The 27,643-nt window shown below is 42.0% G+C and overlaps 1 protein-coding gene across 1 annotated transcript; it reads right to left on the reverse strand.

Moving 5' to 3' along the window:
- Positions 1–278: 278 nt before the first annotated feature.
- Positions 279–27,643, reverse strand: TFAP2B (transcription factor AP-2 beta; the record flags this gene model as incomplete). The annotated part of the gene is made up of 7 exons (XM_080342399.1): positions 279–1,417; positions 3,650–3,791; positions 6,322–6,440; positions 9,030–9,249; positions 17,100–17,160; positions 22,507–22,965; positions 27,563–27,643. 7 exons carry the CDS (start codon positions 27,641–27,643, stop codon positions 1,117–1,119), a joined length of 1,383 nt encoding a protein of 460 aa, XP_080198525.1. The 3' UTR covers positions 279–1,116.

The following is a 27,643-nucleotide window of genomic DNA, read 5'->3' on the forward strand; positions in this document are numbered from 1 at the left end:
ATTTCAGAAAATTAAGAAATCAGGTAGCACTGACATTTTACCAGACCCTACTTTGAAATTTCGCAACCCATTATAGACAAGGCATTTTACCGTCAAAGGCAAGTACTAAATTACAAAGGTATGTTTGCATGCATAAATATGTGTGGCTATGCACACATATTAAATATATATGTATATATTTATATACATACATATATATACAAACATACACAAGATGCACACGCACCTCATCAAGTTATGTATGTACATACGCATATGCACACACATAAGCACACACACACCCATACATGCCTGTAAACGCTGGAAATCTAAACAGAAGGTCTGTCTAGACCAGGAAAAACAAAAAAAAGTTCTTAAAAAGTATAGTCAGTTAATTCAGCTGAGCTACAGTGACTTGAAACTTGCCGTCTAATGGCATTAACATGAGATGCTGCCATGAACGCAGCATGAATTGGCTGGTGTTGGTGACTTCGGCTCCTTTCCTAGTCTAGACAGAGCCAGGGTGGTGAGATGAGATGGGAAGAGTTGCGGGGGGGAATGATGTGATGGGGTTGCTCAGAAAGGAACACTCTGGAAGATCATTTTAGCTAGAGGAGTGGAGACAGGACATCATTCAAAAAAAAAAAAAACAAGAAAAAAAGCAAGACAGACCGTGCAGCTCAATAAATCAAAGCACTGACACCAAAAATGTTTCTCCGATTTCTTCCAATAAGTTATTCATTTCTTTCTTTTATTATTATTATTAATTATTATTATTATATTCCCCTCCCGCCATCCCCCCAATCATTATTTAAAAAATGTGAAAGAACAGAAGCGGGAAAAAAATCCTGGTGGTTGTCTTCAAATATTCCTGGCAAGAGACTCTTAACCACTGATCTTGCGCCATTGTGCTCCTCTGATCTTAAATTATTGTCTTTTATTATTATTTGTATTATTATTATTGTTATTATTATTTTGTCCTACCTAATAGAATTCTTCCAAAGCCCAATCCAATATTTTTAAAGCTAAAATTAAGACGGTTTTGTTTTAAAAGATTATCTCTCTCTTTTCTCCTTTTATTTAACTTTTTCTTTTCCTTTTTTTTTTTTTTTTCCCCTCTCTCTCTCTCTCTTTCTCTCATTTTCTGTGTTTCTCTTCCTTGTCTCCAGTTTTACTACCTGGTCCTTCTCCAGATGTGTGCCTGTTAGCAGTGTTGTTGTTCAAGAACATCTTGTCCATGCCTTTGAGAGCTTCAGTCAGGTAGTTTTGAAGGGCTGTGAGGGCAGCACAGATAGCGGGGGCCCCAAAGCCGTGAGTGATGAGGCTGAAGTGAGTCAAGCAGCTCTGAATGCCCGGTTCCAAAATAGGGGTGGGCCGGCTGTTTCCAATGGGCGTCCTGTCCTGGGCCAAGAGATCCGTAAATTCTTTACAAAGTTGCCTGCACAGAAGAAAGAAAGGCAAAGATAGGACAAGAGAGAGAGAAAAGCAGCGGTTAGGCTCATCCCACACTTTTCCAAGATAACCAAGGCTGAAGAAAGAGGTAGATTCAAGTCAAAGGTGATCTCAAGCCCTGGGATGGGACCTTTTTCATAGACAGTTTGGGTTGGAAGGAACCTTCAAAACTCATCTAGTTCAACCCCCCCCCTACAATGAGAAGGGACATCTTTAGCTAGATCAGGTTTTCCACCTTCCTTTCCTTCAGCAATGCTTGGGAACTGACCATGACAAGCCAGCAGCTCCCTGCTCAGGATGATGTTCTTCAGGAGAAAGGTTTCTGCAATTGCAGGATAACAGCAGGTCTGGAGATTAAAATCTTTCCAGCAGCCAAAAGGAAGTCCATTGTCCCTGCTCATTGCAGGGGGGGTGGACTAGATGACCTTTGAAGGTCTCTTCCAACCCAAATTATTCTATGATTCTATGATTCTGAAGCACTGTGAAAACCCAGCCCTGCTTGGTGTCTCTAGAAACAACAAAGATCAATGATCCTTGTGGGTGCCTTCCAACTCAGGACATTCTGTGATTCTATGAGATGTTCCATGGGTCTTTTAGCTGCCCATCTTCCTGGAGGCTTGACCCTGGCTCAAAGCAGCTCCCACCAATGCTATTACTGGAGGAAAGCACAACCATGTGCTGAGAGCTACTGGGTGACACAGAGACAGGGTGCAGGGAAGGACCAAAATGGAGCATCCTCTGAGACTGCTCAGGTTGAGCCACCTTATTGAGAAAGATCAGAACTTTGGGACTCCATGCTGGCTTCTTCATTGCATAAGGAGGAAAGCAAGCACCTTCTATTTTATTTTGGGGAGTGACATCCCAATTAACACATTAGAGTTGACCTCTGGCTCTTGTTTGTTTGCCCGCACCTTTGAAAACTCAGATTTCATTTTTATAATTAATTCCCTCACCACCACTTTCTTTTGCATTGCTCTGGTCCAAAAGGCCTTCAAGTCAACGGGAGCCTGAGCAACGTACAAACCCTGAGGGCTGGTGGGGTTCCCAAAAGAATAGTTTCTTTGAGGCAGATGCCTACCCAGGGACTGGAGAGAAAAGGGCTGGAATTAAAAAAAAAACAAACCACAACCACTTTAAAAAGGCGTTCATCTCCCATCCTCTGAAATTCTCTGATATCTCTGAAATTCCCAGTGGTTTAAAGGTTTCAGAGGGTGGGGAAAGATAAAGGTCTACTTCTATGTGTATTATCCATTAAGAAAGTGCAAGAGAGGAAACTTTGAATTTGGAGAACAAACAGTAATGAGTCCAACATTTTACATCTTCAAAGAGCAAAGCAGGGTCTGTGAGCAATTAAAGTTCTGGGACATTAATATCTTCTGACCCTGCGGAAAAGGGCAATCAAATTCCAATCACGTCTAAAAAACATCTGGACAAATTTGAGCAAATGATTTTTCAACCCTCCATATATCTCTTGAAATTACACTATCATCTGAGGCAAGCCACATTCCAGAGTATGAAATAAATGAGAGTTGCTTGGGCTGGTATTTTTTTTTCCTTTTTCTTTTCTTTTTTTTTTTTTAAGCTTTTTTTAAAAATTTCTTTCAGATAGACAGAGATATGTGGAGACACAGAGCACCCACCATGTAGGACTCAAGCAAATCATGAAGTACCCAGTTAATAGCCTGGGAGGCAGAGCCAAGTGTAAATCATCTGATACAGCACGTCCACTGAGAAAGTCCCAAGAGAGAAAGATTACCTGGGAGGACCAAACCGAGCATCAGTACAAGTACATGGTGGTGGTAGAGGGCGTTTCTTTATTGTTATTTTTATTTTTTTTAAACCCTATGGTAAAGACATTGCAGTTTGGTAGCAGACAAACAGGTATGTGTGAGCAGCAGGAGGGACAGACAGACATGCTGTGGAGGCAAAATATAGATTTTTGGTCCCCTTTCCATAAAGATTTTTGAACTGGGGAGGGGCTTGGAAGCGATGTATGGTAGCTAGGGGACAGTCACCTACATCCTCTATAAGGACAGCGTGTGTGGGCAGAAAATCCATTGCAGAGGGACATTATAGGGTCTCACCTGCCCATAGGAGGTTACGAACAACTTTTCTCCCCATGGGGCCGGTAGAATTTGGGGACCGTAAAAATCCGTCGGCTTTCAAAACGAGCCCAGAGGGAGGGTTTAAAGAGCAGGAGAATTTTCTCTTTACTCACTTTGTAGCAAGCAGCATATTTTTCCGGGAGTGGAGGTCGCTGGGGTCCGTGTGCTGTCTGTTCAGGTACTCAGAAACAGCTTTGGCTGGGAATTCCGTTTCGCAGATGTACCCAAAATCCCGAGCTAAATGTACGGCCTCACCTGGAGGAGAACGACAAGGACATTAACACCTCCGGGCACCGCCGGCCCCGGGCTGGGCTGGTCTGACCTGCCGGGCACCCGGGGCGGGCAGCGGGGCTGTTGCCCAGCGCTCCCTTCAGGAGAGACCAGCTCCTTCGGGCCGTCTTTAGGAAACTTATACCATCCCTTACATCTTAGGGACAAGCTCCAGGTATAGGTTTTTTCCCTCCACAAGCCCTGTTTTGGGGGTAGAAATTAGTTGACGGGACAGATTTTCAGCTAATGGGGTTTGACTTTGCTACAATGCACTTGTGATGGTACGTACACATGGAGCCGATTGTGCAGAACTGTGGGTGAAGAGTGCACACATACATACACACACACACACACTTTCAAATGAACTGGGACCAAAAAAAAAAAGCAAGAGGAAACTCAAATCCCGAAAGACAGAAAGATCCAAACTTCCCTTACAGCAGAGAAATAGTTCCTGTTTCAATACACCAGAACACTGTCCAAAATTTTACAGACGTTGACATAATGTTAATATTAATGTCAGTTCTTTGTGTGTATGCTTATATACACATTGTTTGTACACAGAGCACTTGCATCACTATCGCAATTATTGTCACATCTGTAAATTACTGAAAATAACTGACTTTCACCCGATAGAAATTATTAATCTTCTTTCTTAACTGACCATCATGCACTAGGAACTCCTGTCTACCCGGTGTAAGGATAGCAACTAATGGCAACATTTTCTGTGAAAAATAATAATTATTCTAATTGTCACTTTTCCTGCCTGTCTGCTTTCAGGTTTCTTGCCTTCAGAGGTTCGTGTCATTCAACTCCTACGGATACACTTTATGCCACGAGAAGAAGACGGTAGCTTCAGAAAAGAGGAAAATAGGAAGAGGAGGGGATGGAAGGGAAACCCAGGCTCAAGGGGGATTCCACCAGATTATAGCTCAGCCCCTCTGGAATAAAGCGTTAAACCCTTTAAAGCACCGCCTGAGGGATCAGGGTGGGGAAGAGTTCCAACCCTCAAAACAGATATGCCTAATAACTCCAGGACCACGTTATTTTTAACGATCGAGAGTTGCTTTCCAACGTCGTCTTCTGCTCTCCAAAGCTTCTTGCTAATCACCAAACCGCTTAATGAAAGCGAGGGCAGCCGGCGGAGTCCGGGGAGTCCCCGCCACGGCCCCACCGCCCCAGGCAGGGTCCCCCCGGGCACCGCTCGGGTAATCCCGGCCGGAGCGTTTCTGCTCTCGGCGATACAATTGCAGCGACGCAAAAGCCTGGCTGGTGGCAGGGAAGAAAGATAAATCTCCAGCAGGTGCAGCTGCTTCCAAAATAGCTCTCTGGAGGTAAACTGTTGATTTGTAAGGAAATCAGGGGAGAGGAGGGTAATGTACACCTTACTACACACTTGACATATATTTTAGCTCACTATACAACCGCGCAAGCTTTGGAACCTCAAACCAGCTTCGAGGAAGGGATGATTTTTCTGTGAGTAGGATGCTCTCACACACGTCTCCTATAGCTTGACCCTAATCCATAACCTGCGCTGTGTTTTGCACACTCAGCATAACCTACAAGCGGGTACCAGGAGCAGCTCGTTAATACCAGCCCCCATCTTTTTACCAACCTGCCTTCAGCTCTGCATGCGGTAAGGTCTTATCACTCCCACAACTCAATCAAAAGAGTTGAAAAGTTAATATCTAGCACAAATGTTTATGCATGCTTATATGCAGAAGAGATAAGTGGATTATTTATACGCCTCTCGGTGTGTATGTGTAATGTAGATACATATAATCCATAAATGCACCCATACTATTTCGGTTATGTGTTTTTTGGAGAGGGTCCAGCTTCTCTTAGCATAAGCACACACATATCCTAAACATATTAGTGGCTCTACATTTTACTTTTCACTACTTGAACGATAGATCAAAGAAACACACCGAGCACCAAAATGACATTATTTGACTCGAAATGAGGTGAAACTTCAGTTTCCCCTTCCCTCTCTCCTTCCTCAGGAATAGCTTGTCTCTTCATTCAGTTCTAGCCACCTTAAGGTAAACCGTGCTCTGCGACTCTTTAATTGCTCTGATTTCTGTCTATATATACATAATCTGTATTATTTTTCCTGGCTGAGCGTCCCGTAGTGGCCAAAAATAAGTTCGGGAGGAGCGAATTAGCGGGAGAATGGAGTAGACATGGAGTCGGAGAGCACAGACTGGAAATCAATAGCAATGAGGAATGGGACAGCCATGCAGAATCACACACATATGCACACATATATACATACATATACCCACTCACACAACCGCATTCTTGCCACCAAGAGGAATCAATGATGATTTCATTTTTGGGAATGGGATCCTTAACCTTGCCGGTTTTCATCTTAATCCGCCCTGAATTTCACCTCTGCAAAGTTTTCCCACCTGATCCCTAAAGTTTGGGGGTTTGATTTTGTATTTTGGTTGGTAAAATGTCAGACACGAGTTCAGAGCAGGCAAGGGTGTGAAGGGAACTGCGACCCTCGGCTTACCTTCCACCAGGGAGGTGAGTAAAGTGACATTTGCGGCCTTACGCCTGCCGGCTGGTAAATTCAAACCGATTTTTTCTAGCCTTTCTCGCAAAGATCTCCCCCCGTTTTTCGATTTGGCTCTAGAATGGCAAAGAAATTAACATTGTGATTAACCCCGCAAGTGTTTCTGGAAGAAACGTTTAGTCTGTGTAGTCATGGAGCCTGGGAGGGTTTTCACTCGACGTGATTTGGGTGTGTTGGTTTCTGCTCGAGTTTGCTGAGATTTGTTTAATTTCTCGCAGGGGTGAGAGTGGGAATGAACCCACTTTTCTGGATGTTTTATCCAGGGAAATCAAATAATGCCAGATAGCAATAATTAATGGATAGGGTTCTGATCTAGAGAGCTAGGGTGTTTCTACTGTATGACACCAGCTCGTATTAGGATGGAGTGGGGAGACAGGCAGAAAGATAGAGAAGGAGAATTAAATCTTCAGTTATTCCAGGAAAGAGCCAGAATGGGAAGAAGAACAAGAAAAAAAAAAATCTGAGAGGCTCGAAGGAAGAATGTATGTGCCTGTGGATAAATAGAAAAGGGGGAAAATACTTATGAAACTTCAGGAACCCTTTCGTGAGTGTGTATGAATGTGTTCTTAAGCAAAAAGGCGATGCTAGGAGGAAGAGCCAGCCCAAAGGCAGGGAGCGTTATACAGGGGGAACTGAGTGCCTGAAGGAAGATTTGAATATCTGTCGGAGGTTGCTGATAAGGACAATAAAAGGATGAGTGAGCTATAGGTGGGAAATAAAGAGCTATTGTTCCGACGCTTATACATATGTAAACCCTCAGGGATAAAACCTTGCTACGTGCTAAATCAGGGAGTTTGGGCACTAAGATTGAAGCTCATCCCAAATATATCTTAGTTCTGACTTAAAATTTGTATAAGAGTTAGCAGTTACACTTAGAGTAAGGAAACCAGAAACGACAAATAAGCCAGACTGGCTTCCCACTATTTTATAATAAAGTAAATAGGGCGAGATGGCAGAATTGCAAGAGAGCGGCTTTCTATATTTCATCTACTCTGAAGCAAAAGCTTGTCTAAAATTTAGATTAAAGATAGGAACTGAAGTCAGCAGCAGCCAATGATTATGGCTTGGGCCATCTCCAGAAATCCACTGAAGTTCAATAATTGTGTTTCTTTACTTTGATAATCACATTTTCTATCGTGTATCTCTCAGATGTTCTCCCTACTCCATTTGTAGTTGTACAGAATGAGCAGGCAGGTTAGCATCTGTAAGTAAAAAATCTCTGCTGCTCTCACTGGCAAGGATCACAGCTGAGCAATGATTACAGACATTCACGTGGAACAACATCTATTTTGGGAGACCCTAATTCTCACGTGCATTTTTGGGTGACTGACTGCATATAGCAGGACTTGCCCTCTCCTCTCCAGACGCGGGGCTGAAGTCCCTGACATCATCACAGGGTTGGGTTTTTTTTGCATGTGAAAAAAATTAAAACCCCCAAATCAACTTCATTTTAAAACATCTTGAAGTCAACGTAGCCCAATTTTTGATGCAGGAGCTGGCAATGTATTTCCCCCCTCTAAGACTAGCAGCTTTTAAACATGACCTGAATCTTATTCAGGGCCAAATTAATTAAATGTATTTCTGTCTTGAAGTTATGCTTTGCCTTCCAGTCTGGCGTATACCTTACATGTAGAAAATAAAGTCTTATCCCCTCTCAGCTTTACATCGGCTTGAGTGAACTGGTAAACTGGTACCTCATACCATATCACTACTTCTTCCCTGTTCTGACTGGAGATAGAGCCTTAGCTCACCTTTCTTACAGACAAGTCAAGAAGGACTTATCAAGAAGATAAAAGCCTTCTCCTGTTCGTCTTTCCAGACGATGACGTCGGAGCTTAAATCCTTGTTTCTGGTACGATCTCTCACTTGATAAGATGGAGAAGCAACAAGACCTCCAGGTTATCCCTTGGTCTTCATTTTCCTCGGCATTAATAGTGGTAACTGTTTTGAAGGTCTTCAGCAAAATCCACGAGGACATTAGTGGTTGATTTGCACAAATGTTAAAGAGCAAAGGCCTGAAGATCAACTGTGACTAATTCGTCCAGCTACCTTATCTAGATGAAGCACTCAGTTTCTGACTTTCAAAGCTATCTGTTAATGGCTTTTCTTTAATCAGGTACTTACCTACCTTACAGGTTGCCTACTAATCCCCTGCCAATTTCAATAATGTCTTGTGTGACATCACATTAATTGCCTTATCATTATTACCATATAGAGGAAGCCTCATCAGTTTTTCAAGGAAATGCCTAGAAATACATCAGGTCCTGAAATACATCCAGTTCGTCCTGCAACATTTAACTGCAACATGCCTATCATGGCATTTTATTTTTGTCCTTTTTCTAAGAGACAAGTGTGAGGAGAAGGAGAAAAGATAGAAAATATGTGCGTGTGTAAGTGAAAATTTCCTTTTCTCAGTTCCTTCATTTGGGGATTCTTTGACAGAAACTGCACAAGGCCTAATCTTACTCTAGTCTCTACACAATAATCTCAATACCTGAATACAGTGTATTTTCACCTTATCCTGAACATTACACACACAAGATCAATGCATATTTGCAATATCCTTTACCGTTGATCAAATTTTTCTGGTGCATGCACGGATGCCCACACAGGGGCATGTTCACACACCCACCCCAGCTTCTTACCTTCTAAGTACTCCTCCTAGCAGGGATGCATTGAGACACTCGGGAGGAGAAAGGCGTCTTTGAACTTCTCCCACAGTTACTTTATACTTTGAAGTTGAACTAAGCAAAGACAAGCGGCCAGGTACAGAGCAAAACACCTCTCCAGTATTGACTGAGATTCCACCCAGGAAGCCATCTTTATTCATCATCAAAGAAGTAACAGATTTTGGAGGAACCGGAACTGGAGAAAGAAAAGGGGAAGAGGGGAGAGAGAAACCATTATGGCACGAAGGAATAGAGATTAACCACAGTCTCTCTGACATGCACAAAACAGCAAAATGAAAGGGAATTTTGAATCTCTGACTACCTCCAGCAACCTAAAGGGTGCTGTTCCCCCAACCTCTAGGAAACTGCTCCATGAATGATGGATGGAGAGAAAGGTGGTGCAGTACAGCCTCTATGCGGGGTTTGATCATTGGGAAATAAAATACATATTGGCAAGCACCTGGCAACTTTCGGGTTTGAGCCTGTGTCTCAACCAGAGCCCCCCGATGCCTTTTGTACAACGGACAGCGCCTTTCTGGAGGGGAAAAAAAAAAATAAAAATGAAAATTTACCACCTTTTGTTTTTCCCTAATGTTTCCATTAGTGCTAAGCTGAGCCAGGATTAAATTCACCAGAAGAAGGGAATTGCTGTCTTAAATAAGTATAAGGCTGGAGGATACAACAACCAGAAGACAGCCCTGTTATTGCTTTGTTTGGTATTTTTTGTTTTGTTTTTGTTAAATCTGGTTTAGAAATAAAATAAGTCCTTTTCTTCAGAAAAACTAACACCAGAAAAGAAAAAAAGAATCTGTTCTAACCGTGGCATGTGCCACCCTGATCATACTGTGCTGTCCGTGAAGTAATAAGAATTCTCCCATCCCTAAATTAAGTTGATCTAGTTACTGTAACACATATTTGAAGGTAGTTATGGAGGTGGGGGAGGGGTAAAAACAGAACAATAAAGTGAAACTAAACAAAATAAAACCACGGATAAAATGCAATATGTATTGTCTCTGAGAAACTAGTGAGGTTATTTTAAGAGTAACCAAGGGGATTATAACGAACAAATTCCTATAATAACAACCAGACACACTCGGAAATAAACAAAATAAAACCGGCTAAACTAAGAATGAGAACAATTACCCTGTGACGTGACTTTTGTTTACAAATGAACTTCAATAATTGTGTGTAACTGTTATGATTTACAGCAGGTGCTCTAATCAATCAACCAATCACTTTAATTTATAGGGAGCCTCGCTGCATTTTCCCAGTTGTTTCATTTCTGCAAGTAATTGATAACACACCGTACTTAAGGTATGTTTTATGCAAGAGTTAATAAGAGCTGACAGCTGCTACTGCCGCTTCCTCTCAAAATCGCGGCAACACGCGTTTCCTTATAGAAAATTTAGTCCGAAATTGGGGGGTTTGCTGGTGGTAGAGCCCTGACAGTCCAGCGGGCATGTTTCAGAGGAGAAGACTAATTGATTACACACCCTCGTCGAGCAGATACTACTTCACAGTCTCCCATTTCCACTCAATCAATTGCAAAACCAATTCGGCAAATAATAGGGTTCTATTATGCACATATGCCAGCTATTTAGGTAGTTATAATACATGTCAGTTAAGCCATAAAAACCCTGTTTATTTGCAACATATCTGGAGAATCAAACCATTAGGGTTGAGGGGATATTTAAATCGTCTGGAGCTGCTAAACAATAAGATCGGGTATCCTAATATATTACCAAGTGCTAACTACTGGGCAATTGCCAATTTTATAACCTCAGTGTATGGAATAGACACAACCGTGTTTGACTGTTTTTATTACAGATCATTTCCTACTGCCAGACCAGACCCCCACAATAAAAGCTCTATAACAGCTAAAAACCAAAAGGCATGTCGGGTTTAGATATACATATTGCTTCATATGCCTTGTATATAGTCTCCAGTATAAACAAATTATTTTGAGTGGTTTTACTCCAGGGAATCGGAAAGTGAAATGGATTCCTATTTCTCTATTATTTTTAGTTAGGCACTTTATGCAGCTCATAAAGAAGGTTTCAAATAGTTTGAGAACAGCATAGAAACAGTTATAAAATAGTTAGAGGCCCGCTCCTGCTTTCTTTGCTATTAATAGGATTTTTGCCATTGATACTATAGGAAAAGACTCTTGAGGTATCAGATGTAGTATGGGGGGGGGGGGGGGGGCGGAATATATATAGCTTCCCCCAATCGTACATAAGTATATGATATTTAATGCAAGATGTTCTGCAATGTCATGCGATGGAAATATCAACAAAAATTAAAAGGAAAAAAAAAAAGTTATATTAAAGCAGTGCCACCAGACAGATTTTCATGAGTGACATTTTTTTCTTTGGACAAACACACGGGCTCAGCGGTTCGAGTACACGTTTGCAGTGGCTATATTTAGTGACCAGTTTATCAGGTCACTGTCCAGTGAACTGAGAAATTAAACAAGAGGCAGCAATTCCACGACCATCTGATCTTAGTCCAAACTCACTAAAGAGAGAGGGATCCGCGCAACGCTTAAATGTATCTCACCCCACTCGCTTTGGCCTTTTGGAGCACTCATTACATTAGTTAACCTTTGAAATATGGATTTTCACGTGCTGTTTTGGTTTTTTTCCTTGCAAATTGCTTTTGGGAAGCTGACTGGCTCCCTTCCCAGCTATGCTGAGAGCTCCTTAGCTTTTGTTCCTGCCACTGCCTCCTCGAAAAGCACGGTAGGAACATATCCATCAACTGGAGTCTAATAACTCTAAACCCATTTTAGAGGCTTACCAGGCGGTGTAAGCATATCTATTGCGATTTCATAGCTTCAGAGAGATGTATTCTATCTAGACTCTACATCTTCTGTAAATTACCTAATGCTGCCTCAAAAAAAGTGTTTGCCATGGAATGAATTATCTCTATCTATATCATATCTATATGTTTATCATAGCTATAGCTTTCAGATATGGCCCAGGCATTACCGGAGATAATATAATGTGGGTGAAGAGATAGACACGTACGTGTGTGCAGCTGCATGTGTCAAATCCCTGAGTGTATGTAAATAAACTGTAATGCACAGTACATTTTTAGTCGATGTCAACTTTCCCAGTTGGTTAGAGATTGCCAGAACTGCTGAAATAACTCTGAATAACACACATGGATATATGCAGCGTCTCCATCACTTCTGCTCTAACTTTATCCTATTTACTTCTTGTTGTCTCCAGCAGAAACTATTCGATTTTCTTTCACTCCTGAATTGGTTTTGCTGTGTGCATTGAGCACTCACTAATACATATTCCACCCTCCAGAATTTGTCCTTCTCTCTTTCTTTACTTCTCTCTCCTCCCTATATTATTTTTTCTCTCCTTTTCTCTTTCTTTCTCTTCTGTGGTTACTTCCAGCCTCTTTGTCATTTCCCCCCCTTCCATTTCTCTTCAGCTTATCAATAAACCGGGAGAGCAACAGTAGCCGCTTGATTTGTTAGTAATTATAAGCATACTGTTCCCGCAAACGGGATCTCTAGATGAGTGAGATCGCTTTAAAACGACAGCAGGAAATGGTGGGGAAATGGAGCATGGCGAAACTCAGCGTGAAGCTTTCAGTTCTTTACATGTTTACAATTTTCTGTGCATACATTAAGTCTTAGGTTGTGGTTTGTTGTTTTTTTTTCGTGGTGGTGGTGGTTCTCTGTTGGGTTGCTCTCCACAAACGCGTGAAGAGGCGCAAAAGTGCACACGGACAAGAGAAAATGGGAATAAAAGTGCATTTCAGCAGCACTAGAACTAACTAATTAAATAATAATTTAAAAAATATATAGAATTATGCCTTGAAATAGCTGAATAACAAGGCTGTAAGCTATGAATACTGTTGCAAAACCCCTGGTGAATGATAATTGATTAGGCAATCAATCAGTTAATTAGAATAAATATATTTTTTTTCTGATTATTACTAACAAACGTGATGAAGAAACTTATTACTAGTGAGCTATCAAACGCTCCCCCCACCCCCCCCTTTTTTTTTTAATCTACCTACTGGGCCTGCAATGAATAAAAAGTTTTTTGTTGTCCATTATAACAACAGGACTTTGGTATTATTGGTTATTTAGTCTGACATGGCAGCTAAACCCAAAGTCCAGGGACAACGTCTTATCCATTGCCACTAAAAGACCCCCTTCCTATTTTAATTTTAATGCATAAATACAGAAAGTGAGACTGCTCATGTTCCCTTCCCTCCTGTCCCTCTTGCCTCCTCCCCTCCCTTTGCTCCACCGCAGTCCCTTTCCCCTGAAAACGGGGACTAAATTTCAAAGTGAAATGTATTCCCTCGAAATTGTTTTGCATTCAATTAAAGGCGATCCTAAAGTTCCATAGGTAATCCAGGAAAAAGCACGAAACTGAGTGGTAATGAAGCAACAATCTCCGATTCCCTGATCTATCACCTGAAAAGCTGAGGCCAAAGTGGTTTTCAGTTAATCATTTATCCGGATACTTCAAGAAGAGATGGGGAGGAATCTTATACTGTATTATTAGGAGTTCAAAAAATGTTAAGACACCTCTTTTCATATGTTTCTTTAGAATATTATGAACAATAGAGAGTGTTTGCAAAGAGACAATGAGTGAAGGTGTTAGGGCTAAAATGGCCTGTCATGCTAAATCAGATGTGAGTGTGCACACGATCGTCAGAAACAGCTGAAAGTAAATAAATGCATCAGGATAATTTTAAGGTCACTGACTGTGCCCCAGAGTCACAAAAAATTGACTTGGGACTTGGGCCACGCAAGATTTTGCAAGAGGACAACTTCTTGTGCCATAGACGGTGCCAAGGAAATTTCAGATGAGCAGTTGACAAGGGAACCCGATCTTTTATTCCTGATACACGGAAAAACCTCCCTCCATTTCTGCTGAAAGGCCTCAAAACGTGCAGCCGGTAAGCTCTCAAAGCCGAGATAAATCTGGTATTGATGCTCTTGGTGATTATTATCATCTTGATGATTTATCTGGCTCCCTCCCTCCCACTTCCACCACCCAAATCTTAATGGAACTAGGAGTTAGCGATGATTTTTTAATGTCTCGTTGGATTTTTTAGACTGTTAATGTACCGCATCCTCCTCATTATTAGTTTATTGATTGTTCATTGACCAGCCCCCTTCAAATCGTATTAACCACCCTCTGCCACTTTAGATTAGGAGAGTTTAAAAAGCACCTTTCATTATTCCACCACCACCACCACAGTAGAGTTCAGGCTTGGTAGCTTAATGCTCGCTCTAATGGGGCAGCTAAGAGACGAGGGGCCACGGTCCCTGCCTATTGCATTAATAGCTCAAAGGGGGCTAATACAGAAAATTAGCCTTAAACGAGCTCTGGAGATCTCCAAATGAAAGAGCCATTTATCACGCTGGCTACCTTCACTCCACTCGTTTGCTCTCTCTACTGGGAACAACTCATTTCCTCTTAACTAAATTACTTCAGAAATGTCAAGTAAGCTCAGATAGCAAACATAACAGGAGACTGTGGATATGTAACCTATTGTGCGAGATCGATACGCGAGATCAATCGATAGCCGCGTATGAATCCCTATATAATTTCCTTAATATTTTTGAGCAATCCTTTTGCATAGATAGATCATTCCCTCTTCAGGTCTCAGAGACCATAAAGAAGCAGATACTTGCAGTCTGTTTGATATTATCAAGTTTAGACTTCAAGTCTGCATCATACTTTTCCACTATATTGTAATCAAAGCATTTTAAACACTAAACTAGGGCTTGGTGAAATAGACTCCCTCCAATCCTCGTCTAGCAAATACATATCATGGGGAGTGCTCCACTGTACAAAAATCAGTCAATACCTATCTGTCTGTCTGTCTATGCCATCCGTCTGCAATGATGATTTACAGAGTTTAAATAACTTATTCTTACTTGAAAGTACATCCTCACAGCGACAAGCTGCAGGGAACAAAGCGAAATTGATACTGAACCCTCTCTGTGTTGCTCCTTCTCTCGTCCTGATTAAATATTGTCTGCCACAAATGTGACCTACTATTTATTACCCATTTTTCTCCCTCCGCACCCGGGCAACTCTCTGTGCAAAAAAGAAACTGAGCTCACAATATTCCTTTATGCTGGAAAGTCACTTAGAGCTCAGCATTACTTCTAAGGAAGAAAATCCTGCTACAGTGGCTTTAAAACAGCTGCAGACGAATCTCAGGTTCTTTTTTAGTAACCTAATTTCCAAAGTGCATATGTATCCTGTTCATCATGGATTAAGCTCGGGGTATCTCTTCCTATGGCTGCAAATAGGCACATGTAATCCCACCTATATGGGACTGTGTCTCTTTAGGCGGCAGCTGCTCGACCTGTGGCCGTTGCCATGCCCATACACGATAAGCACACCTAAATCTATACCTAATACATGTAATTATTCACATTTTAGTGCTACTCATTATCTATCTGCACCACTCAGCATTCACATTCAGTGTCCCTCCTGTCCTCGTCATTTGAAGGAGGGAAAGACACAAAGGGAGAAAGAGGGGGTAAAAGGTAATATTTTAAACTAGACGATCAACAGAAAGGGTTCTGTGAAAAAAAGAAAAAAACATTGCGAAAGGCAAATGAGAGCACGGAGCAACGTTAGAAAGAAATGACTCAACCACAAATCAAGCACCAATTAATGAAATACACCCAAGAGAAAACATCGTGTACGAGGTGTCAAGTGGGGATGGGGAAGGGAGATAAGTGAGGAAAAAAAAAAAAAAAGAGAGAGAGAAAAATACAACCAAAAAACATCAGGTTACAGACCCTGAGAGCAAAACCCGCCAAACATTCAAACTGAACTAAAACAAGAGAAACAACATTTTTTTTTCTTTTAAGGTAAGTAATTTTCTGTTTCTCTAAAACAGTTTTGACTTTTCAGCCGGTGGTCATCAATGATTCTGCCAAATGGTCTTCAAGTTTTCATCTGTCCTTCCTCAAATAAGTAGAACTTGATAGTGTACGTGTGCGAGACTGTACATGAGGATTTAAACTAAAAGAAAATAAATACACTGAAGGACCTCATGCTGCCTTGAACACGTTTTAAATAAACACCCTCCCTGTTACTTTGCTTCACATTCTAGAAGATCTCTATTAAAGTATTTGTGCACATTTGACAAATAATAAGGTCCTGGAGATAAGTGCTGTTGATAGGAAGCATAAGGGACAGCATTTCTAAGCCTCATCTCTGGTACTTAAAATTGAATCTAGAAATAGAAACTCCTTAGATAATTAAAGATAGCTTTCCCTACATTTGCAGTGTGTGATCTGTTTAATGTCTATCAGCATAACACAACACTAATCGCCAAGCATCTTCGAGTGACTGTCAGAGAAATGTAAAAAAATTAAGCAGCTGCAATACGCCCAAAATGAGTTATTGTAATTACATTTAATTAGTTTAATTAGTTAATTATTTTGCTTACAGCTGTACAAGAGACTGCAAACATTTGTTAATATCACATTCCCTTTAACAGTATGGGGTGATTCTGCAGTTACACTAAATCATGTGCGCATATGTAGGAAGATTTAAAAAATGGGCACGAGGAAGGGGGGATTCTCGGGGCAAGGGGGGAAGGAGGTCGGGGCTGCCTTTCCACCGGCATTTCTTTCTCTCCCCTTCACGTTTGATTCGCCTGGGAAATGCATTTAAGCCCCAAAGGGAACCAACCCCCTTCCCCCATTAAAAGCCAAGGGGTCCCCACCGAGGACTATCGGGGGGCGAGGCGGGGAAGGGGGAGAGGGCGTGGAAACTGCATTTGAGCGTGGGATGCTCCATCTGAGAGCATTTGTGTAATTAAACCCTTTGAAGGACGGGGGAGGGGGGAATATCCACTCTCACTTTCGCATCTCTTTCCTTTCCCCTTCCTTCTATCTGCCGATCCAATCAACTATTCATCTTGCTGCCATGTACGTCTGCTTCCCGCATAAATTAATTGCCTCAAAGTAAAAATATATCATGAAGATATTGCTACACAGTAAAAGTTTGTCTAGCTTGTTGGAATAATCCATACCTTTTTTAATGACAGACTGGTCCAATAAGTTCATACCGCTGTTATTGGCATCTTCAACTGACTGTGGATATAAAAACATCACTATTCAAATTGACTGGATATTAAAGAATCGCGCACATAAATCATGTCATTTCAAACTGAAGTTTCTGTTATTTCCATTTATATTAATTCACTAGGGAAGGAGGGATTATATTATTATTATTGTTATTATTATTCCCCCAAATCGACAAGGAAATGAAATTCTTACAAATTATATAATCTTCTAATTTAAAAATAAAAAAAAAATAAAAAAAAGAAAGAAGGTGTGAAACGTGGGGTGCAATACTGGTTTTATCTTATAAAACACAGATATCACGTAGACTTCCTTGCATTCGATAAAGCTTTATATTTCTTTCTTTGAAAATCTGGCAATCTGGCAACATCTGCAAGATCTATTGCGTGACATAAATGAAGACGATTAAGGACAACTTCAATTCTCCCTCTCCTTTCCTCTCCTCCTCCCATTCCTTTTTTTTTTTTCTTGCTTTGTTTTGTTTGTCTGTTTAACCCTGCTACATCTTAATAATTCAAGGGCCATTTACTTTTTATATATAATAGTTTACATTATGGACTTTTAATTAAAGCCTGAGCAATTCGGAGTGCGGTGCAACGCCCACATCGTACAGGGTACAAGCAGAAAGAGATTTACAGCTCCGGAGGTTGCTTCCATGGTCTGACTGAGTGGGGACAGAGAGGAGGGAGTGGGAATATACATTATCAAAAGTATGAACTGTTAAATTGATTGCCTAGAAAAAGTCCCCCGATCTCATTTTCAAAGCCTTCTGCTCCACACTTTTTTTTTTCTTTTTTTTTTTCTTTCTTTTTTTTTGTTTCTTTTATTTTACCAGCCAGCTTAGGAGCACACCTGTTATTATGGCATTAACTTCTTCAGCAAGGGAGAGAACAAAGACAGGCACGGAGGACAGAGCAAATGCTGGGTTTCGTTTCTCAACCCGAAAGTGGGATACACAAAGTCAACAAAATAAACAAAAATTACCGCTGAATCTGCGGTCAGCACAGTAAAAGAGTCTCCCAAAGAGAAGTGTCATAAGAATTATGACAGGTTCCATTTCAGAGAAAAATGTGGGTTTCTGAGAGAGGGAGGACCTGTGTGTTTCTTGGGTTTGTTATTTTACTTTTCTCATTACTATTTAGGGTTTGGGTTTCTCAGGATTATTGCGTATTTGGGGAGTTGTCACATTTTTTCCATTATAAGGAAAACATCTTCACAGCAAATATTTTTTCCCCCCCTTATTATTTTAACTTTATCTTTGCTACACGGAGAGGCTGTACTTATCCGGATCCAGCCCTTATCTCCGTCTTTCTATCGACTCAGCGGAGACGTTCAAGATGGAATATGATTTAGGAGAAAATTACATCTCCCAAAAATGTGACGGAACAATATTTTCTTGAGGTCTTTCCTTTCATTTTCCTCGAATACCCACTCAAACGAGCGCACACACAGCGGTTCCTTATGCCGTGTGTTTGTGCGTGGCTGTGCCTCTCTCTCATAATCAATAGGCTTCATACCTAAAGGGCACAAAATAAAATTACAAAGACTTCCCTCCTTTCCCTGAGCAACTCCCAAAGAGGGATGATGAGTAAATCCTGCAGCCAGCTGGGGTGCATCGTGATGCTCCTCGATGGCACAAAATTGGAGGTAAATATGAAACGCCATCTTTCCCTTTCTCTTTTTTATATACATTTTGTTCCCCTTCTTATCTCACCTTATCTCTGGAGTCTATGGCTGCGCACACACTTTATGTGTGTGCGTGCCCTCCGCTCGCTCCATCAGCAACGTGGGTTAGTTGTTGTAGTTAATGAGAAGACTCCTGTCTGATTTTCTATCTAATTACGCCCTCCTGCTGGGTTTTTGTACAGGATATTCGCTCAGCATGCTGGCAGTTAATAGTCACAGAGAGGATCGTAAAGATTTAATTAGGACTGCATGCGGAAACGTGGAAAAACAACTCAGACTTTTAATTACTAGACTTCTTTAGTTAAAAGTGATACCAGGGGTTACTTTATAAGAGACTTGGGTGTTTTGGTGTAACTTAACTTTCCGTGCCTCTCACTAGCACATAGGAGCTGGGACGGCAGTGTGAGTGAGGAGGAGGAGGAGGAGTGGAGGTGTGTGTGCAGGGAGGGGAAAGGTGATGAGTTTTCAGATATACTTAGAAAATTTAAAGAGGAAGATTCCCCTCCCACCACTCCTCCAGTAATCTGATAGCACAGAGCTTCCCGTAAACCGTATATATACAATTTATCCAACAGCTAAGGATATATCCGAGGAAAAGCTCTGAAGATTGATCTTTTTGGTTTCCTTTAAAGAGGCTAAAGAATCTAGATTTCCCCCTTTATATGCTCTTTATTCAGTCTTTGACTAGTACAACCCTATTTTTGCCTCGCCGTGGAAAAAAACAAACCAACCAAATCAAAGCAAAAAAAAAAAAAAAAACAACCCAAAACACACCAAAAAAACCAACCAACCAAACAAATAAAAAAACAAAAACCAAAACCCGGGGTTGTAATGCTTTCAGAGTCCCTGTTAGATGATGCAAATTTGTTTTCAATAAGTACGTCTTGGCTTCTCTGTTCCCTGTCTGAGGGCTGTAAATCGCAGATTGAAAATTCCTCTCGAAAGGGGTAGCAATAGCAATACAATACGTCCTGTTTACAATAACAGGGCGCTATCGTGTTACAATCACTTAATTCTACCCCGGACAACGGCTCACACATGGCCTGGATTTGATGTTTATAAAATAACCACTGTTTCTTTCTGTCACGCACTCTTTTCCTCTGTCTCGTTCTCCCTTGTCAGCCCAACCCATTCTCGTGGCACGTATTTGATCAGACATGCATGAGCTAAAGCAAAGAGACACGTCTTTATCCAACTATATACCTAGATATTGCTTCAACTTTTTGGACTAAAAAAAGTCCAAATTACATTGGTGGATAATAAGTATATGTCGCCTAAATAGGAATCCCTGTAGCTAGAAAGGAATCCTTGTATCTAGAATAATTTCGTATTAAAAATCAGAGTGGAAAACTGCCCAGACTCATTTGTCACTAGTGAGGGAACAAGAACAGAAAATGCTGAACGGTAGGAGCGAGTACTGGGCTGTTTTCCCTCCTGCCTGTGCTAACTTGCAGTTGGACACTTCTTCCTTCACGTGTTTCTCCTTGGGATACCCTCCTTTCCCTCTCCCCATCTTTCCCCAGCCTGAGACCAAAACTTTTAGAAATAAAAGGCCCGTTTCATTTCCAAGTGGCCTCAGCAGCCCAAAACAAGAACCCCAGACTTGCTGGCCCACAACCTCATTTGCCCCGGCCCATCCCCTTCTCCATCCCCGGGCGAGCGGGTGGCCGGTGACCGGAGGCTCAGCGCTGCGCTCGAGATGTCGGGGGGAGTCACTTCCGTGGGTGCTGTGCCCTGACCGCAAAAGGGATGTTTTATTGGAAACGGAAGGGAGAGCTGCTTTAGTTGAGCTGAACAGGACTCTTCTTTCCGTTTCTTTCTTTTCCCCTTTCTTTTTCTATTTCCTTCCTTGTCTTTCTTTTTCCTTTTCCCTTTTCTTTCTTTTTCTTTTTTGTTACTTTCTCCTTTTCTTTCTTTTTTCTCTCCTTTCTTTTATTTATCTTTTTCTTTTCCTTCTTTTTTTCTTTCTTCTCTTATCTTTCTTTTCTTTCCTCTTTTTTTTCCTCCTTCTTTTTTCTCTCCCTCCTTCTCTCTTTCTTTCTCTTTCTTTCTCTCTTTCTCCCTTTCTTTATCTCCCCATCTTTTTCTTCCTTCTCTTTTTTTCACTCCTTTCCTTCTCTCTACCTCTTCTTTTTATTCTTCCTTTTGTTCTTTCTCTCTTTTATCTTCATCTTTTTTTACCTTTCATTCACGCTTCTCTCTCTTTCTCTCTTTCTCACAAGAGCAATTACCGGCTTTTGGGGAAAAGTTTAAGTACCAAAGCATAAACAGTAGTTAACATCTATCGGTTGCAGAGAGAAAGAGGGAAAGCGATCCCCTTTCTGCATTCGCGGAGGTAAAACTCGCCTTGACCCGCAAGCCAGTTTGTCTGAGCCAGGAATGCGAGACCAGACCTGCGCATCGGGCCCGTGGGGGGTCAGGGGCTGCCCCCAGGTCTCAAAACCAACTTGGAAACCCGCAGAAACCAGCGACCCGGCGGCCACTCAGCTCGGAGTCTCCAACCAGAAAAACCTTTCTGTTCCTAAAGCAACTAGCCCCAGCAAAGCTGGGAGATTTTCCTGTGAAGACCTAAAACGAACCTCAAGCCAATGCAATAACACCTTCCCGCTTCTCTGCCGCTGATTCCTGTAATGTTCAGCAGGATTCTTTTTCAAGGCTATTTTTTTTCCTTCTTAGCCTTCTCCTCTTTCTTTCCCTTTGTAACTTGGAAGTCCATATTTCATCCAGCCGTTCATATTTTTATCTATTCCAAGTGTAAATATATATATTCATGGCACACATGATATACAAATTTTTGGAAAAAAAAAAAAAAAAAGAAAATCGAGGGTAACCCCTAAATCCTGATTAGTAAAACCTAATGCAGGACCTGGTCCCTGGAGATCCCCACCGGCTGGCCATGCCTTGCTCCAGCAAGGTGCAAATACCCCAGCACCGAAGCTGTTAAGGGCCTTCTTTCTGTTTTTAGGAAATAACACGTGATGATGAGTTTCGCGTGGGATGAGAGAAGGCTGGGCAATAGCATGCTATGAGCCCGGTGAAACTTCTTTGTTACCCAAAAGAGGGAATAAAACTATTTACAATCAGTGCTACCCTACCAACTACACCTGCCCCCCCCCAAAAAAAAAAAGAGAGGTTGGCTTGTTCCTGGTCACCGGTTATTGCTTTTGGTTTGGGTTTTGTTTATATTTTCTCTTCCTCACGGATGAAAAATGTAACAATTTGACAGTTTCATCAAAATGACCGAACTGCAGGAAATTGGCGGGGGGGGAGGGGAGGGGGGGAGGGAGGGAGGGGCGGGGGGAGGGTTGGGATTGCATGGGAAATAACTGGAATTTGAAAAGCCAGGCTTAAACTTCGCCAGCTTCTGAAACACGTGGAATATTTAGAGTAGCGTGTCTGTCTTCCCCCCTGCACTCTACTGGCTTGCCATGTAGGGGAGGGTTTGCAGAGCAGAGCCTGTGCGTGACAGCAATGAGATAAATTCTCTTAAAAAAAAAACAAGTCGAGAAGGGCGAGTATCGCAATTATAATCCCAGTGCGGAAAAAAAAAAAAAGCATGGTAACCCACAGCAGTATTGCTGTAGAACCCTCACGGATGATTTCTAGCCGAGGGATGGAGCCTAGAAGGCATCTTGCATTGCCCAAGGAGAAAGAACCGCGGTACCTTACCTGGACCTCCTCCATTCCTGGGTGTCCGATGCCATGCAGAGAAAGGCTGTCCCCCATGCCAGAGTCAAGGCCATGGTGAGCTGAATGTAGAAGGACATCTGGCCTCCTTACTGAGTGGTAGTCCCTCCTGGGGTCCAGTCCCGAAAGCTGGGGCAGGGCGGCCCGAGGCTGTGGCAGCAGCGACCCGGTTTCTGATCCCACCTCTTGCCTCTGCCTCTGTCCCCAGGGGTGTTGCTGGGGTTGATGTAAGGGGTTTAGGGAGTAGGGGTCATTGACATGGGAGTAAGGGTCCTGGCTTTGGTGGTAAGGAAGAGGCTGGTAAGGGGGTGGGAAATAAGGCGGCTGGAAATCCGAGGATGGGGTATGAGAGAGCGGAGGAGCGCTGGAGTAGGGTCCCTGGGAGACGGATCCCAGCTGGGACAGCCTGGAACTGTGGCTGGGCACTCCATCATGCCGGTCCTACAAGCAGAATGAAAGAAAAACGACAACAACAACAAAGAAGAGGACCTTTAAAAAAACAATAAATAAAAGGAGAACAAACCCACCCCAAAATAAACACGTAAACAGTTGCAAAATAACACTCTGATCTGTCCCACTCCACAGCCGCAGATTAGAAATATTCCGGTGTTTCGCACTCACATCGTGTCTATTCCCAATAACTATCAAGAAGGGGCAAGGGGGGCGTGTGAGAGAGAAATGCTAAATGTCAAAATTAAAAATGCAGGTCTAGTGCTCCATATGCGAGCACGATCTGTAACATCAGTTCAGAAACACGATTCCCCCTCCAGCAGCCCCCAAATAAAAACAAAGATTAAAAAAAAATTAATAATAAGAATTAAGAACCCCTAGACCACTCATCCTTCCAAACAACCCACCCCTTGTCCTGCTTAAAGTTTCCAAACATATGTTTATTCCCTTTGCTGAAGTCCTAAAACTCAAAATCACCAACTCATCTTCACGTGGAAAAGACCAAAAGGAAAGTTGCACTTCTCGGAGGACTCCGAGGTAAGAAGTTCTGCGAAAAAGGACTTGAAAAAATAACATAAAAATCACAGGGGCTCTTCGTATAAAGAGAGTTCACCTCTAAAAAATTAAAATTAAAAAAAGCAAAAATGAAACATCGGTATTGAACAAATCCAGTCGCTATGATTTCTGCAGCAACTTCCAGTGTCTTTTGTCTCCTTTTCCAATATGATATTCCGGAGAATGGGGTGGGGGTTAATTGTAATGAAAAGTCTTTGGGGTGTGTGGGGGGACATGGGGGGGTAGTGTGTGGAGGCTTCAGAGAAAAGGTGGGAGAGGAGTTTTGTCCAACTCCACCGTGCTGAAGCTGCGAGGCTAAAGTAAACAAGAAAAATATCTGTTCCACAAAGTGCAGCTCAAACCCCCACAAGCAATGGCACACATGGTTTAAAAAAAAAAAACAAAACAGGAAAAAAGTTTCCCCCCCCCCGTTCTCCCCCCTCAAACTCCCCTAGCTCAAATCGAGAACACACAATGCAAAAAGGGAGAAGCAGCTGCAAGCCTCCTCCAATTATTGTGCTAAATTACCAAGCCAAAGGCGTTTAAAAAGAGAGAGAGAGGGAGAGAGAGAGAGACAACAGATCGAGAGAGAACATGCAATTCTAGTACAACATGGATCCAAACTCACCATGGCGGAATAGGTGTGGACTAACATCTGGAAATAAAAAAAGTCTTGTAATAGCTAAAAAGAAAATAATGTTGATAATACTAATAACTGGAGGGAAAAATATCAAGGAGATCTGCAAAGGGACGTGTTGGACACAGGAGAACAGCTTGAGATATTTCGAAGTCTATCCATCAAAAAAAAAGAGGAAAAAAAAAAAAAAAAAAGACGAATGCCCCCAAAACCGAGCCTGGAAACCTCTATCTACATATATGATTTACCCCTCCCTCTCTTTCTTTCTTTCTTTTTTTTTTTTCCCCTTTCTTTCTTTTTTCTTTTTTTTTTTTCTTTTTTTTTTGGTTTTTGTTTTGTTTTTTTTTTTTTCTTTGAGCTCGCAGATACAATCCTCTTCAACCCAAGGCTAGGCTCAGACTGCTCCGCTACCCCTTCCTCCCTTTCCTTCTCTACACCGCCTCATAATAATTGATATTCATGACTATTAATATTACACGACTACTTTAAAGGGAGAATGCAGGACCAAATGGAGCGTGAAGCTGGCAGCCAGCTCGAGAGCTCCCCTACTATTGTAAATGACGTTCATTCAGTGGAGAATTACTAGATGTAATCAGACGAGGGGGGCTGGCAGAGGCAGAGTTTGGGGAGAGGGAGAGGAGGGAAAAAGTTTAGCAAGGCAGAGGCATAACTTCAATTAACTCGAGCGGAGGAAGATGAGGAAAGTAGACACTGCTGAGCTGGAGCAAGGAAGTGAGAGGAAGCAATGCTAGAGGCGAAGAAGAAAAAAACATATTTCCTTTATTTATTTTTTTTTGGTACCACTTAATTATACATTCCTAATAGGAGGAATTGATTGCCTTTGGTGCTTTTGTTCTTGTAAGTTTTTGTGCTTATGTTTTTCCTTTTTAACAAATAAAAAGGAAAAAGAGTCTTTTTCCCCCTTTCTTTCTTTTTTTAATGTGCGGTCCCTTTAACATTTTCAGCGGAGATTAAGCCCTTTTGGTGCATGTTACAGATCGTACTTATTCGCAATAGCCAAATAAATACTTGAATCTGCATGAAGTTGGGTTCCACTTCTTTTCTGAATTCTGTTCCTCCCACCCGATATGAAAAAAAAATATATATACACATATATCTCTCGGTTTTCACACAAAAGTAAATGTATGCAGTGAATTTTAAGGGACGGTAAATTTATAGTTTTGAGGCAAAGCCAGGGGCGATATAAAACCTTTTTGATGTTGCAGGAACCCGTTCAACTGGACTGTCTGCCATTTCTGTTAAAGTTCAACTTACGTTCCTTCCTAAATAGACTCACACTTCCCAGAGCAGCACCCCGCCCCCCCCGCCCCGCACACACATACACACACTTTTGGTTTAAGAACAGATTAAGTGGCTGAGACACCCTTACCATCGTGTTGTTAATTATAAATTGGAAAAAAGAGAGAGAAACATTATACATATCTATTTTGAGATAAATCTGGAAGGCTTCAGCTCTTAAAAAACACAACAAAAACCCCAATCTTTCTTTCCTTTGTTTTTTTTTTTTAATTTTTATTTTTAGGCTACACGTTACTGTTTTGGAGCACACCCCCAAGTTAGAGTAGACCCCCAAAGCTCACCCAACCTCTCCCCCACCTCTGCCTCTCTCCCACCGCAACCTGGAAACACGAGTGTCCCTAAAACACACAGCGGCTTAAAAATCCTCTTCAAAAGAAGAGTGGGGAAAAAAAGAAAGAAAGAAAAAAGAAAAACATAACACAAACCAAAACCCCAAATCCCCGGCATTCCCCGGCCTCGCTGGCTAGGAAGGGGAGATGTTTTGTCTCCTGCTGCTGCGGGCACAGACAATGACCGGGCTGTGCCTGGGGACGGGGAGGGAAAAGCAATGAAGGCTCAGCGGGCTGATCGCCGGCGGGACACACACAGACACGCACAAGCCGGGCTGTGCTCATTCTGCATGTGCTGGGCTTTGCCAGTTGATAATTAGCCTGACGGCAGCTTTGAGGAGCGGAGACATTTCTCCCGTGCGGTTGGTGGAACCTTTTTTCCCCCGCTTCCCTTCGTCCCGTCCTTCCTCCGGCCACGAAAAGCCGGAGCTGTGCCCTCCCCTCTGTCTCTTCCTCCGTTTTTTTTTTCCCCCCTTTTTTTTCTTTCCTCGGGAGTTTCCCCGCTCTAAGTGCGAACGCGCTCCCGGAGGGGAGGGATGCGGGAGGCGCGACCGAGCGTGGGGTCAGTGCGGCCCCGACGGCGCTTCCCCGGGGTGCGCTCCCGTTCCCTGCCCGCTCCCCAGCCCCTGCCAGGTCCCCAGCCCCTGCCCGGCCGCCTCCCCACGGCTCAACCCCCGCGTTGGTGGGGGCGGATTGCGCCCTTCTGAAAATCTCCTCCCTCCCCCCGCCGCTAATGCCTCCCCCAAATTAACAAATAAAAATAAAAAAAAAAAGGAAAATATAATTTTGCAAAGCGCCTTTCCTTACACTTTCTTTTTTTTTTTTTTTTTTTTTTTTCCTTTTCTTTCCCATTTCAAAGCAAATTCAGCACGCGAGTCCACTTACAAGAAATAAATTCGCGGAGCCCGTTTGGGAAAGATCCGGGTCGGGAAACCGTATGAAATTAAGAAAGGTTTCGTGGTGTTTGCGCTGTGATTTTTTTTTTCTCTCTTGGTGTGCTTTTTTGACCTCGGAAATAACGAGGAGGTCTGAATAAAGTGCGCAACTTTTCGTGTCCGCGGTCTATGCGGAGCTGCCTTTGAATGTATCAATTCGAGTGCGTGTACTCACATAAGTGCGAGAATGTATGTGCCGCTTAGTTAATGTGAGTATATATACGCATGCACATCATATCTATTGGTATGTAAGTATAAAAAGTGGTAAAAACCGTAACCGATTGTGAAAACAATAAAAAGAAAAAAAAAAACCCTACACATTCACGTTGAGCTTAGAATGGATGCAGAATAAAAATAAAAGAAGGAAAGAAAGAAATGTATCCAGTCCCTGAATACTAGATTGTGTTTCTCTTCTATCTTTAGCTTTTTTTTTTCCCTCGACATTTGTCCATATTTAATCGAATTATATTTAATTCGAAGTCTAAACAATTAAACTCTTGCCTTTAAGTTGCCTCATTCCAACCCCCAGATCATTTCTTTGATGTTTTAAATCTCATCAAACAGCTTTTCCATGGAAAAAAAAAAAGTTCAGGACTTGGCATGCTGAATACAAATATGCAAATAAATAAGCATTTAAGCATTTACTCTTGGTTTCCCGTCTCTATATATTTGTTGGTGTATGCGTCTCTATATCTGCCTGTATGTATATGCAGAGCTATATCTGTATTATATAGTCATGCCTACATCTATATAGTAGATGTATATTTAAATATACATATACTCTCTTACTCATATGCATATAATATACTCACCTCATAGATATCTTCATACTTGACATTTTCAACCAGTTTCCAGAGCATGATGGCAGGCTGTTCTCTAGGAGGTGAGTGCAT

Source organism: Nesoenas mayeri, assembly GCF_963082525.1.
Source record: "Nesoenas mayeri genome assembly, chromosome: 3".
NCBI classification, from domain to species: Eukaryota; Metazoa; Chordata; class Aves; order Columbiformes; family Columbidae; genus Nesoenas; species Nesoenas mayeri.